The sequence below is a fragment of the Panulirus ornatus genome, chromosome 72 (assembly GCF_036320965.1).
Source record: "Panulirus ornatus isolate Po-2019 chromosome 72, ASM3632096v1, whole genome shotgun sequence".
In the NCBI taxonomy this organism is placed as follows: domain Eukaryota; kingdom Metazoa; phylum Arthropoda; class Malacostraca; order Decapoda; family Palinuridae; genus Panulirus; species Panulirus ornatus.
This window is the reverse complement of record NC_092295.1, coordinates 14290901-14306842: the sequence shown is the minus strand read 5'-3', so window position 1 is coordinate 14306842 and position 15942 is coordinate 14290901. Positions and strand designations below refer to the sequence as shown.

General features: G+C 47.7%; 1 protein-coding gene across 4 annotated transcripts in view; it reads left to right on the top strand.

Annotated features, from left to right (window-relative positions):
* The window catches only part of LOC139748135 (tubulin alpha-1A chain-like), an 82137-nt gene that overhangs the window by 54930 nt on the left and 11265 nt on the right, over positions 1-15942 (top strand). For all 4 annotated transcript variants that reach the window (XM_071660807.1, XM_071660808.1, XM_071660809.1 and 1 more), the window contains 4 exons: positions 3621-3793; positions 8150-8278; positions 13192-13391; positions 15371-15545. In XM_071660807.1, the coding sequence (XP_071516908.1) occupies positions 3621-3793; positions 8150-8278; positions 13192-13391; positions 15371-15545 (677 nt within the window). The remainder of the gene's footprint in view (positions 1-3620; positions 3794-8149; positions 8279-13191; positions 13392-15370; positions 15546-15942) is intronic.

The window sequence follows — 15942 nt, the reverse complement described above, 5'->3', positions numbered from 1 at the left end:
CGTAGTCAACATTAATGTTGAAACTCGGTAAAAGTTTACATCATTAATGTTGAAATGATCATCTGTCTGAGTGATGTTACCAGAAACATTATGTCACAGTAATGTTTATGTTACGTAACATTGTGTCACAGTAATGTTTATGTTACGTAACATTATGTGTCACAGTAATGTTTATGTTACGTAACATTATGCGTCACAGTAATGTTTATGTTTGGTAAAATTGTGTCACAGTAATGTTTATGTTACGTAACATTATGTGTCACAGTAATGTTTATGTTTGGTAACATTATGTGTCACAGTAATGTTTATGTTACGTAACACTATGTGTCACAGTAATGTTTATGTTTGGTAACATTATGTGTCACAGTAATGTTTATGTTACGTAACACTATGTGTCACAGTAATGTTTATGTTACGTAACATTATGTGTCACAGTAATGTTTATGTTACGTGTTACTATGATGTTTCAACTCGTAACATCTACACGCGTCTTTCCTCCTACATCACACATGTTATCATCAACACATCTTCCTGTTGTCTCACTCCTCCATCCATCCACCACCACGTCTGGCCTCAGCATCCACCACCACGTCTGGCCTCAGCATCCACCACCACGTCTGACCTCAGCATCCATCACCACGTCTGGCCTCAGCATCCATCACCACGTCTGGGCCTCAGCATCCATCACCACGTCTGGCCTCAGCATCCATCACCACGTCTGGCCTCAGCATCCACCACCACGTCTGGGCCTCAGCATCCATCACCACGTCTGGCCTCAGCATCCATCACCACGTCTGACCTCAGCATCCATCACCACGTCTGGCCTCAGCATCCACCACCACGTCTGGCCTCAGCATCCACCACCACGTCTGGCCTCAGCATCCATCACCACGTCTGGGCCTCAGCATCCACCACCACGTCTGGCCTCAGCATCCATCACCACGTCTGGCCTCAGCATCCATCACCACGTCTGGCCTCAGCATCCACCACCACGTCTGGGCCTCAGCATCCATCACCACGTCTGGGCCTCAGCATCCATCACCACGTCTGGCCTCAGCATCCATCACCACGTCTGGGCCTCAGCATACACATGATCAGCCACAACATCTGGATCCCTCCAATGTAAACAATACAATACCTGTTGTATTTCCCCTACAATACAACACATTCCACCAAAGTGAATAATACAACACTGTATTTGCCAAGAGTGAATGATTGTTATACAAGTTTTCCATAAGAGTGTATGTGTGTGTGTGGGGGGGGAGGGGGGGGACTTGGCCACGCCCCCCCAGAGAAATTAAGAACGTGATGAGGGTTGCCGTTGGCTGAGAAGCTCAAGAAAATTACATTCAGACGAAGAAAACGTGAACTTCCTGTACCGACCTGTAACATGTTGATGTTTGATGACGAATATATTTTGACGTGTCAACATGTGAGATCCAGTATATGTTAACACGTCCGGTGGTCGTGTCAACATGTGAGATCCAGTATATGTTAACACGTCCGTTGGTCGTGTCAACATGTGAGATCCAGTATATGTTAACACGTCCAGTGGTCAACATGTGAGATCCAGTATATGTTAACACGTCCGGTGGTCGTGTCAACATGTGAGATCCAGTATATGTTAACACGTCCGTTGGTCGTGTCAACATGTGAGATCCAGTATATGTTAACACGTCCGGTGGTCGTGTCAACATGTGAGATCCAGTATATGTTAACACGTCCGTTGGTCGTGTCAACATGTGAGATCCAGTATATGTTAACACGTCCGTTGGTCGTGTCAACATGTGAGATCCAGTATATGTTAACACGTCCGGTGGTCGTGTCAACATGTGAGATCCAGTATATGTTAACACGTCCGGTGGTCGTGTCAACATGTGAGATCCAGTATATGTTAACACGTCCGGTGGTCGTGTCAACATGTGAGATCCAGTATATGTTAACACGTCCGTTGGTCGTGTCAACATGTAAGAACCAGTGTGTGTTAACACGTCCGGTGGTCGTGTCAACATGTGAGATCCAGTATATGTTAACACGTCCGGTGGTCGTGTCAACATGTGAGATCCAGTATATGTTAACACGTCCGGTGGTCGTGTCAACATGTGAGATCCAGTATATGTTAACACGTCCAGTGGTCGTGTCAACATGTGAGATCCAGTATATGTTAACACGTCCAGTGGTCGTGTCAACATGTGAGATCCAGTATATGTTAACACGTCCAGTGGTCAACATGTGAGATCCAGTATATGTTAACACGTCCGTTGGTCGTGTCAACATGTGAGATCCAGTATATGTTAACACGTCCAGTGGTCAACATGTGAGATCCAGTGTATGTTAACACGTCCGGTGGTCGTGTCAACATGTGAGATCCAGTATATGTTAACACGTCCGGTGGTCGGGTTTCCCAAGTGTGTGTTACAGGACGGCACCAGGAATTAAGGCCAGTTTAGCTGAACACTTGTCAACTGCTGTCCTGGTGATTATGTGTCCTTAATTGCTGTCCTGGTGATTATGTGTCCTTAATTGCTGTCCTGGTGATTATGTGTCCTTAATTCTCTTTGTGTTGAACATCTTCAAATCCATCTTGTAATTACCTTACAGTTCCTAGATAGGAATATTTGCTGTGTGTTTTGTTGTATGAATTGTCTAATGTGGCTTAAAAATGCGATATATGTTTATTGTTGGTTTATGAAACTTGTTTTGAAGTCATCAGTGTTATTTACGATAATTTCACATTCTGTATTTTGTAACTGTTTCTAACATCCTTCATGAACTGGATTTGCATAGAAGTGTAGTTATTTGATGGTTTATCATCCACTGATTGCAGTGTCTGGATCTACGAGGACATATACGACATACCCAAGGAAACGAAATTATTTCTTATTTTCATATTTTCTATCTTTATCTTCTTGCTCTTACTCCTAATTGAAGTAATTAACTTTGTTTCCTCAAATTGACAAATAATTTTCCTTTTGAATTAATCTTTTGAGTTGAGCACATCGTAAATTATTATCAGTTATCATCACTCAAGATGTTGGTCAGGTAATGTAAGTCTGAGAAATGTTTAGTGCAGTGGACGCCATGCCTCATCTCTCTCATTACCTCATCCTTCAGGCCACTCCTTCGTGACCTCCCTCCCTCCCTCACACCCTCACACCCTCACATGCCTCATCTCTCTCATAACCTCATCTTTCATGCCACTCCTTCGTGACCTCCCTCCCTCCCTCACACCCTCACATGCCTCATCTCTCCCATTACCTCATCCTTCAGGCCACTCCTTCGCGACCTCCCTCCCTCCCTCACACCCTCACATGCCTCATCTCTCTCATTACCTCATCCTTCAGGCCACTCCTTCGTGACCTCCCTCACACCCTCACATGCCTCATCTCTCTCATTACCTTATCCTTCAGGCCACTCCTTCCCCCTCACTGTCGATGACCCAAGAGATCCTTTCTTCCTCATCCTATCCATTTTTCCCTCCTCCTCCTCACACACCTCATGACCTGTTTCTTAACCCCAGAGAGCAACGTACCTTAGCCTGTTACAACCCCCAGAATAACCCCAGTTACCCCCAGACTCCAGCCCTCACACATGCCTATCATTTCGTGTCACTTCCACAGACGAGGTGAGGACGGGCGCCTACCGCCAGCTGTTCCACCCTGAGCAGCTGATCACCGGCAAGGAGGACGCAGCCAACAACTATGCTCGAGGACACTACACCATCGGCAAAGAGATCGTGGACATTGTACTGGACCGGACCCGCAGACTGGCCGACCAGTGCACAGGTCTCCAGGTGAGTCGAGGCACCGAAGTGTCCTGGTGTTAAAACATGAGGACACTGTACACTTAGCAACACTCAGGTGGGATGTGTAAGTGTCTTATGCGTATATTTGGATCAGCAGATGACTTTTGAACTTACAAATGGAGTTTTAGAACTCTAGCTGCGTTCAGGAATCTAAGATACGCTGGGAGATCTACAGGTTATCTTGGGGAAGCATCGTGGGTTCAACTGCCATACATAAACTTCCACTTCTGCTAGAAGACCTTCAGGTACACTTGAGGGAAGACGAGGCTGACCAGTTGGAGGAGAGCACTGAGGCTAACACTAGCGATCAGACACGACGAACTGTTGACGGCAAACCGTGAGGGAGATGGTATCAAGAGTGAAGCAAATGATAATTTGATTCATCCAAACATTAAGTGTTTGTTCAAACTGGAGTTGGGAATAAGTGTATTACTGACGATGTCTGTCATAAAAGAGGAAGAAAATAGGTTACAGGAAGATCTGGAGGTGACAGAAGTGGATGACAAGGCCATCATGAAACAGTGGACAGAAATCTGTGTCATCAGTTTAGTTGATGGATCTTTACGTAACCTTGTAAGATCCTGCTCCTGGCACACTCACTGATCCTCACGTACACACATCAGGTCACCACATAATGCACATTACACACTCTTGCCCCAACATATGTGAACCTCTGGACACCACTGCTGACATGAGGGTATATTTGTGGCTCTTCAGCTTGCAGTTCGACCAGAGACCACCGAGGAGAGACATTATCTACACTCCAGGTGCCACACAAACCACCTACAACACCCATGGTTATGCTGGAAGCTTCAAGACGTACCAAAATCTTTGCCTACAAATTTGTGGAACCTCTGGGTACGGTTTTAGGTTTTCAAAGTGTGTACATACACACCTCAATATGGTCACGAGTTATAAAGTGAACCTTTGAACTGCCAGGTTCACATGTGTGGCTTCAGTTTTATGATAGTGTCTCAGATCATCATACGTCTCAGCAGATGTTCCAGTTCAGTCTTGGATCCTGGAGTTCCCCAGCCAAACACCTGATGTCTAGGTAAACCCTGAACTGCAGTACTGAAACTTTTCATGTTTCGTGAAGCTTCATGTGGTACTGTAATATCTTAGCGTGTGTTTCTCAACTTTCAGATTCATTAATAAACTTTCCATTTGTCCCTGTTAGCCTGTTACAAATGTTCTAAACTTTCAAGTTTAATTGTGAACTTCTTAGTGAAATAACAAAGTTTTAAGTGTAATTGGAATCTCGACGTGTCTTTGTAAGCAATCAGGTTTCAGTGAATCTTTAAGTGTGTTTACGAAGCTTCACTTGTACTTGTGATGCCTCTGGCAAATTGCGCGACCAGAATATTGACGACTGATGACACTGTTGAAGTTCTGGTGATAAAAATCCCCAAAAAATCTTTTGAGAAAGTTGAAAAAGGATTAGATTTCCTCAGTTCTCAAGATATAAATGATTTAAACGTTGTTTAGAAGACAAACCTGTCAATAATGACTAGAATGTTGATGAGACGAGTGTTAGCATGATGGAGTACGTGGGTGAGACGGGTGATAGCATGATGGAGTACGTGGGTAAGACGAGTGTTAGCATGATGGTGTACGTGGGTGAGACGGGTGTTAGCATGATGGAGTACGTGGGTAAGAAGAGTGTTAGCATGATGGAGTACGTGGGTGAGACGAGTGTTAGCATGATGGAGTACGTGGGTGAGACGGGTGTTAGCATGATGGTGTACGTGGGTGAGACGAGTGTTAGCATGATGGAGTACGTGGGTGAGACGGGTGTTAGCATGATGGAGTCCGTGGGTGAGACGGGTGTTAGCATGATGGAGTACGTGGGTGAGACGGGTGACAACGTGTACAGGAACACGACACGTGTTCCTCGTGTGTAGTTAGGTCATAGAAGTCGTCTGGGGTCAGGTGTGACGAGCAGCTGGGTCCAGAGTTCCAGGCCAGCGCCAGTGGAGGCGTCTGGACCTGCCCTGCTCCAGGTGGCTGGACCTGCTGGGTTATATTGTGTAGAAGAAGAAGCTGTCATACGGAGTGTCACGTTGACAGCAAAGCGTAACTCACATGACTGACTCTTCGAGGCGATGATCTTCTCTGGCTGGGTTCGAGTCCCAAATTTCCAATGCAAACTTTACTATTTACTTTGAACATATTGATCCTCTCAGCTGTATGTGTCCATCTGCTCAGACTTGAGCAATAAATTATTTAATTTTTTATACTCAAATAAACTATTCCATAAATCAGTTATTTCTGTTCATGACAGCGTTGTGGCAAGACGTGGTGACGTCACATACCCGGAGCTACCATGATAAATAAAACTGGGTTTGTTGACTCACAACATTATACTATCATCACAAACCTGTTATCAGATATCGACTTATATAAGTGTACTGTGATCTACTTATATAAGTGGTCTGTGATCTACTTATATAAGTGACCTGTGATCTACTTATATAAGTGGTCTGTGATCTACTTATATAAGTAGACTGTTGTCTACTTATATAAGTGTACTGTGATCTACTTATATAAGTGTACTGTGATCTACTTATATAAGTGGTCTGTGATCTACTTATATAAGTGGTCTGTGATCTACTTATATAAGTGGCCTATGATCTACTTATATAAGTGACCTGTGATCTACTTATATAAGTGTACTGTGATCTACTTATATAAGTGGACTGTGATCTACTTACATAAGTGGACTGTGATCTACTTATATAAGTGGTCTGTGATCTACTTATATAAGTGTACTGTAATCTACTTATATAAGTGGTCTGTGATCTACTTATATAAGTGTACTGTGATCTACTTATATAAATGGCCTGTGATCTACTTATATTAGTGGTCTGTGATCTACTTATATAAGTAACCTGTGATCTACTTATACAAGTGGTCTGTGATCTACTTATATAAGTGGTCTGTGATCTACTTATATAAGTGACCTGTGATCTACTTATATAAGTGGTCTGTGATCTACTTATATAAGTGACCTGTGATCTACTTATATAAGTGTACTTTGATCTACTTATATAAGTGGTCTGTGATCTACTTATATAATTGGTCTGTGATCTACTTATATAAGTGACCTGTGATCTAATTATATAAGTGTACTGTGATCTACTTATATAAGTGGTCTGTGATCTACTTATATAAGTGACCTGTGATCTACTTATATAAGTGTACTGTGATCTACTTATATAAGTGGTCTGTGATCTACTTATATAAGTGGTCTGTGATCTACTTATATAAGTGTACTGTGATCTACTTATATAAGTGGTCTGTGATCTACTTATATAAGTGTACTGTGATCTACTTATATAAGTGGTCTGTGATCTACTTATATAAGTAGACTGTTGTCTACTTATATAAGTGTACTGTGATCTACTTATATAAGTAGACTGTTGTCTACTTATATAAGTGTACTGTGATCTACTTATATAAGTGACCTGTGATCTACTCATATAAGTGACCTGTGATCTATTCATATAAGTGGTCTGTGATCTACTTATATAAGTGGTCTTTGATCTACTTATATTAGTGACCTGTAATCTACTTATATAAGTGTACCGTGATCTACTTGTATAATTGGCCTGTGATCTACTTGTATAAGTGGTCTGTGATCTACTTATATAAGTGTACCGTGATCTGCTTGTATAATTGGCCTGTAATCTACTTATATAAGAGTGGCCTGTGATCTACTTATATAAGTGGCCTGTGATCTACTTATATAAGTGACCTGTGATCTACTTATATAAGTGGCCTGTGTTCTACTTATGAGTGTACTGTGATCTACTTATATAAGTGGCCTGTGATCTACTTATATAAGTGACCTGTGATCTACTTATATAAGTGGCCTGTGATCTACTTATATAAGTGTACTGTGATCTACTTATATAAGTGGCCTGTGGTCTACTTATATAAGTGGCCTGTGATCTACTTATATAAATGGCCTGTGATCTACTTATATTAGTGGTCTGTGATCTACTTATATAAGTAACCTGTGATCTACTTATACAAGTGGTCTGTGATCTACTTATATAAGTGGTCTGTGATCTACTTATATAAGTGTACTGTGATCTACTTATATAAGTGTACTGTGATCTACTTATATAAGTGGCCTGTGATCTACTTATATAAGTGTACTGTGATCTACTTATATAAGTGGTCTGTGATCTACTTATATAAGTGGCCTATGATCTATTTATATAAGTGGCCTAGTGATCTACTTATATAAGTGACCTATGATATACTTATATCAGTGACCTGTGATCTACTTATAAAGTGCACAAGTAGACTGTAAGTGACGAACGTTTGGTGTTTCAGGGATTCTTGGTGTTCCATTCCTTCGGTGGAGGTACTGGCTCTGGCTTCACCTCCCTGCTCATGGAGCGCCTCTCAGTCGACTACGGCAAGAAGAGCAAGCTGGAGTTCGCCATCTACCCCGCGCCACAGGTAGAGACACCGCTGACGTCATGACCCAGGTTCCAGGTCCGCCTGGAAGGCCCCCTGGAATGATGATGAGATGCTGGACGTAAAGTTCTCATATATAATTGTGGTTTTCTTGACGTTACGATGGTATTTATCCTCATTTACATACAAGATCAACAGTTTTCACATGTAGGAGGTGGTCATTGCATGGCTTCACATGTATAGAATCCCTCACGTCATGTCTTCAAGATATTTCAATACATTTACAAGATGATTTTCGAAGACGTAAACTGTGAGGAAGGGACTCATGAAGACGTAAACTATGAGGAAGGGACTCATGAAGACGTAAACTGTGAGGAAGGGACTCATGAAGACGTAAACTATGAGGAAGGGACTCATGAAGACGTAAACTGTGAGGAAGGGACTCATGAAGACGTAAACTGTGAGGAAGGGACTCATGAAGACGTAAACTGTGAGGAAGGGACTCATGAAGACGTAAACTATGAGGAAGGGACTCATGAAGACGTAAACTATGAGGAAGGGACTCATGAAGACGTAAACTATGAGGAAGGGACTCATGAAGACGTAAACTGTGAGGAAGGGACTCATGAAGACGTAAACTGTGAGGAAGGGACTCATGAAGACGTAAACTGTGAGGAAGGGACTCATGAAGACGTAAACTGTGAGGAAGGGACTCATGAAGACGTAAACTGTCAGGAAGGAACTCATGAAGACGTAAACTGTGAGGAAGGGACTCATGAAGACGTAAACTGTGAGGAAGGGACTCACGAAGACGTAAACTATGAGGAAGGGACTCATGAAGACGTAAACTGTGAGGAAGGGACTCACGAAGACGTAAACTGTGAGGAAGGGACTCATGAAGACGTAAACTGTGAGGAAGGGACTCATGAAGACGTAAACTGTGAGGAAGGGACTCATGAAGACGTAAACTATGAGGAAGGGACTCATGAAGACGTAAACTGTGAGGAAGGGACTTATGAAGACGTAAACTGTGAGGAAGGGACTCATGAAGACGTAAACTGTGAGGAAGGGACTCATGAAGACGTAAACTGTGAGGAAGGGACTCACGAAGACGTAAACTATGAGGAAGGGACTCATGAAGACGTAAACTGTGAGGAAGGGACTCACGAAGACGTAAACTGTGAGGAAGGGACTCATGAAGACGTAAACTGTGAGGAAGGGACTCATGAAGACGTAAACTGTGAGGAAGGGGCTCATGAAGACGTAAACTCTGAAGAAAGGACTCATGAAGACGTAAACTGTGAGGAAGGGACTCATGAAGACGTAAACTGTGAGGAAGGGACTCATGAAGACGTAAACTGTGAGGAAGGGACTCATGAAGACGTAAACTGTGAGGAAGGGACTCATGAAGACGTAAACTGTGAGGAAGGGCCTCATGAAGACAAACTATGAGGAAGGGACTCATGAAGACGTAAACTGTGAGGAAGGGACTCATGAAGACGTAAACTGTGAGGAAGGGACTCATGAAGACGTAAACTATGAGGAAGGGACTCATGAAGACGTAAACTGTGAGGAAGGGACTCATGAAGACGTAAACTGTGAGGAAGGAACTCATGAAGACGTAAACTGTGAGGAAGGGACTCATGAAGACGTAAACTGTGAGGAAGGGACTCATGAAGACGTAAACTGTGAGGAAGGAACTCATGAAGACGTAAACTGTGAGGAAGGGACTCATGAAGACGTAAACTGTGAGGAAGGGACTCATGAAGACGTAAACTGTGAGGAAGGGACTCATGAAGACGTAAACTATGAGGAAGGGACTCATGAAGACGTAAACTGTGAGGAAGGGACTCACGAAGACGTAAACTGTGAGGGAGGGACTCATGAAGACGTAAACTATGAGAAAGGGACTCATGAAGACGTAAACTGTGAGGAAGGGACTCATGAAGACGTAAACTGTGAGGGAGGGACTCATGAAGACGTAAACTATGAGGAAGGGACTCATGAAGACGTAAACTGTGAGGAAGGGACTCATGAAGACGTAAACTGTGAGGAAGGGACTCATGAAGACGTAAACTGTGAGAAAGGGACTCATGAAGACGTAAACTATGAGGAAGGGACTCATGAAGACGTAAACTGTGAGGGAGGGACTCATGAAGACGTAAACTGTGAGGGAGGGATTCATGAAGACGTAAACTGTGAGGAAGGGACACATGAAGACGTAAACTATGAGGAAGGGACTCATGAAGACGTAAACTGTGAGGAAGGGATTCATGAAGACGTAAACTGTGAGGAAGGGACTCATGAAGACGTAAACTGTGAGGAAGGGACTCATGAAGACGTAAACTGTGAGGAAGGGACTCATGAAGACGTAAACTGTGAGGAAGGGACTCATGAAGACGTAAACTGTGAGGAAGGGGCTCATGAAGACGTAAACTGTGAGGAAGGGACTCATGAAGACAAACTGTGAGGAAGGGACTCATGAAGACAAACTGTGAGGAAGGGACTCATGAAGACGTAAACTGTGAGGAAGGGACTCATGAAGACATAAACTGTGAGGAAGGGACTCACGAAGACGTAAACTATGAGGAAGGGACTCATGAAGACGTAAACTGTGAGGAAGGGACTCATGAAGACGTAAACTGTGAGGAAGGGACTCATGAAGACGTAAACTATGAGGAAGGGACTCATGAAACACGTTTTCTTTACAATAATTTCTTCCAAATTCCCCCAACCGTCCATGAGTCCTTGTACCCTCCAACCTCTCACATTATGAGTAAACACCTCACAACTTCCACTCTCCAACACTGCACACACACGTGTTCCTACAGTGCCTTGTACACCTGGCTCTTGAACACCTGGTACACCTGGCTCCTCAACACCTGGTACACCTGGCTCCTCAACACCTGGTACACCCTCGTCCTCCAACAGTAACACACTTGGCCCTCGACCACCTGGTGCGCCTCGCCCTCAAAAGCCTCATATCCTGCCCTCCAACAGTGATGCACCTTTAGGTCCAACACCTGCCACACCTGCTCCTCCAACACCTGACACACCTGCTCCTCCAACACCTGATACACCTGCTCGTCCAACACCTGACACACCTGCTCCTGCAACACCTGCCACACCTGCTCCTCCTACACCTGACACACCTGCTCCCCCAACACCTGCCACACCTGCTCCTCCAACACCTGCCACACCTGCTCCTCCAACACCTGACACACCTGCTCCTCCAACACCTGACACACCTGCTCCTCCAACACCTGACACACCTGCTCCTCCAACACCTGACACACCTGCTCCTGCAACACCTGACACACCTGCTCCTCCAACACCTGCCACACCTGCTCCTCCAACACCTGACACACCTGCTCCTCCTACACCTGACGCACCTGCTCCTCCAACACCTGACGCACCTGCTCCTCCAACACCTGACACACCTGCTCCTGCAACACCTGCCACACCTGCTCCTCCAACACCTGCCACACCTGCTCCTGCAACACCTGACACACCTGCTCCTCCAACACCTGCCACACCTGTTCCTCCTACACCTGACACACCTGCTCCTCCTACACCTGACGCACCTGCTCCTCCAACACCTGACACACCTGCTCCTGCAACACCTGCCACACCTGCTCCTCCTACACCTGACACACCTGCTCCTCCAACACCTGACACACCTGCTCCTCCTACACCTGATACACCTGCTCCTCCAACACCTGACACACCTGCTCCTGCAACACCTGCCACACCTGCTCCTCCAACACCTGCCACACCTGCTCCTCCAACACCTGACACACCTGCTCCTCCAACACCTGCCACACCTGCTCCTCCAACACCTGAAACACCTGCTCCTCCTACACCTGATACACCTGCTCCTCCAACACCTGACACACCTGCTCCTGCAACACCTGCCACACCTGCTCCTCCAACACCTGCCACACCTGCTCCTCCAACACCTGACACACCTGCTCCTCCAACACCTGCCACACCTGCTCCTCCAACACCTGCCACACCTGCTCCTCCAACACCTGACACACCTGCTCCTCCAACTCCTGACACACCTGCTCCTCCTACACCTGATACACCTGCTCCTCCAACACCTGACACACCTGCTCCTGCAACACCTGACACACCTGCTCCTCCTACACCTGACACACCTGCTCCTCCAACACCTGACACACCTGCTCCTCCTACACCTGATACACCTGCTCCTCCAACACCTGACACACCTGCTCCTGCAACACCTGCCACACCTGCTCCTCCAACACCTGCCACACCTGCTCCTCCAACACCTGACACACCTGCTCCTCCAACACCTGCCACACCTGCTCCTCCAACACCTGACACACCTGGCCATGTAATACACGACACCACGCCCTCCAACACCTGACACACTTCATTTTCAGCAGCAGTTGTGTTGTCCTCTGACATTCCACATGTAACACACCTGATACATCTGGACCTCCCCGCCACACCTGACACACCTGCTCCCCCGCCACACCTGACACACCTGGTTCCCCCACCACACCTGGTCCCCCCCGCCACACCTGACACACCTAGTTCCCCCACCACACCTGGTCCCCCCCGCCACACCTGACACACCTGGTTCCCCCCACCACACCTGGTCCCCCCGCCACACCTGACACACCTAGTTCCCCCACCACACCTGGTCCCCCCGCCACACCTGACACACCTGGTCCCCGCCACACCTGACACATCTGGTTCCCCACCACACCTGGTTCCCCACCACACCTGGTCCTCCCCGCCACACCTGACACACCTGGTTCCCCCCGCCACACCTGACACACCTGGTTCCCCCGCCACTTCTGACACACCTGGTCCCCCCGCCACACCTGACACACCTGGTCCCCCCCGCCACACCTGACACACCTAGTTCCCCCACCACACCTGGTTCCCCCCACCATACCTAACACACCTGGTCCTCCCCGCAGGTAGCCACAGCTGTAGTGGAGCCATACAACGCCATCTTGACGACACACACGACTCTGGAACACTCCGAGTGCGCCTTCATGGTGGATAACGAAGCCATTTACGACATCTGCCGCAGAAACATGAACATCGAAAGACCAACTTATACAAACCTGAACCGCCTCATTGGTCAGATCGTCTCCTCCATCACCGCCTCCCTCAGGTACGTCCACTGTCCACCTGGGGTGGGGGACACCCGCGAACGGCGGGGATGTAGGGAGATGGAGGGGGTTTAGTATGGTGGGGATGTAGGTAGATGGAGGGGGTTTAGTATGGTCGGGATATAGGTAGATGGAGGAGCTTTATAATGGTGGAATATAGGTAGATGGAGGGGCTTTAGTACGGCGGGGATGTAGGGAGATGGAGGGGGTTTAGTACGGTGGGGATGTAGGTAGATGGAGGGGGTTTAGTACGGCGGGGATGTAGGTAGATGGAGGGGCTTTAGTATGGTGGGGATGTAGGTAGATGGAGGGGGTTTAGTACGGCGGGGATGTAGGTAGATGGAGGAGCTTTAGTACGATGGGGATGTAGGGAGATGGAGGGGCTTTAGTACGGTGGGGATATAGGTAGATGGAGGGGGTTTAGTACGGTGGGGATATAGGTAGATGGAGGGGGTTTAGTACGGTGGGGATATAGGTAGATGGAGGGGGTTTAGTACGGTGGGGATATAGGTAGATGGAGGGGCTTTAGTACGGTGGGGATATAGGTAGATGGAGGGGGTTTAGTACGGTGGGGATATAGGTAGATGGAGGGGCTTTAGTACGGTGGGGATATAGGTAGATGGAGGGGGTTTAGTACGGTGGGGATATAGGTAGATGGAGGGGCTTTAGTACGGTGGGGATATAGGTAGATGGAGGGGCTTTAGTACGGTGGGGATATAGGTAGATGGAGGGGGTTTAGTACGGTGGGGATATAGGTAGATGGAGGGGGTTTAGTATGGTATGGAGATAGGTAGATGGAGGAGCTTTAGTACGGTGAAGATATAGGTAGATGGAGGGGGTTTACTATGGTGGGGATATAGGTAGATGGAGGAGCTTTATAATGGTGGAATATAGGTAGATGGAGAAAGTTATCTACTTCATAACTGTCTCAGTCATGCCCAGGTGAGGGCTGAGTGGGATAAAGAGATGGACGCAACAGATAAATGTAAATAATTATGTTACTAAGGTGATGGTGTCACCAACACCACCACCTGTCCCTCTCCATACCAGCTGTCATCTACCACACCAGCTGTCATCTACCACACCAGCTGTCATCTACCACACCAGCTGTCCCTCTCCACACCAGCTGTCCCTCTCCACACCAGCTGTCATCTACCACACCAGCTGTCATCTACCACACCAGCTGTCATCTACCACACCAGCTGTCATCTACTCCCCCACACTACCACCACACCTCACCACCACCACTACCCCCACACTACCACACCTCACCACCACCACTACCACCCTCACCACCACACCTCACCACCACCACTACCCCCACACTACCACCACACCTCACCACCACCACTACCACCCTCACCACCACACCTCACCACCACCACTACCCCCACACTACCACACCTCACCACCACCACTACCACCCTCACCACCACACCTCACCACCACCACTACCACCTTCACCACCACACCTCACCACCACCACTACCCCCACACTACCACCACACCTCACCACCACCACTACCCCCACACTACCACCACACCTCACCACCACCACTACCACCCTCACCACCACACCTCACCACCACCACTACCCCCACACTACCACACCTCACCACCACCACTACCACCCTCACCGCCACACCTCACCACCACCACTACTCCCACACTACCACCACACCTCACCACCGCCACTACCACACTACCACCACACCTCACCACCACCACTACCACCCTCACCACCACACCTCACCACCACACTACCACCACACCTCACCACCACCACTACCCCCACACTACCACCACACCTCACCACTACCACTACCCCCCTCACCACCACACCTCACCACCACTACCACCCTCACCACCACACCTCACCACCACACCTCACCACCACACCTCACCACCACCACCTTCACCACCACACCTCACCAGGCCGGTCGCTCACCTAACCCTGGTCTACGTCGCTGCTGGTCACCAGGTTTGACGGTGCGTTGAACGTGGATCTGACGGAGTTCCAGACCAACTTGGTGCCCTACCCGCGCATCCATTTCCCCCTGGTGACCTACGCGCCCGTCATCTCGGCCGAGAAGGCCTACCACGAGCAACTCTCTGTCGCTGAGATCACCAACGCCTGCTTCGAGCCGGCCAACCAGGTACGTACAGCCGGCCAACCAGGTACGTACAGTCGGCCAACCAGGTACGTACAGCCGGCCAACCAGGTACGTACAGCCGGCCAACCAGGTACGTACAGTCGGCCAACCCGGTACGTACAGTCGGTCAACCAGGTACGTACAGTCGGCCAACCCGGTACGTACAGCCGGCCAACCAGGTACGTACAGTCGGCCAACCAGGTACGTACAGCCGGCCAACCAGGTACGTACAGTCGGCCAACCAGGTACGTACAGTCGGCCAACCAGGTACGTACAGCCGGCCAACCAGGTACGTACAGCCGGCCACCAGGTACGTACAGTCGGCCAACCAGGTACGTACAGCCGGCCAACCAGGTACGTACAGTCGGCCAACCAGTGCCCAACACATTACAGTACAGTA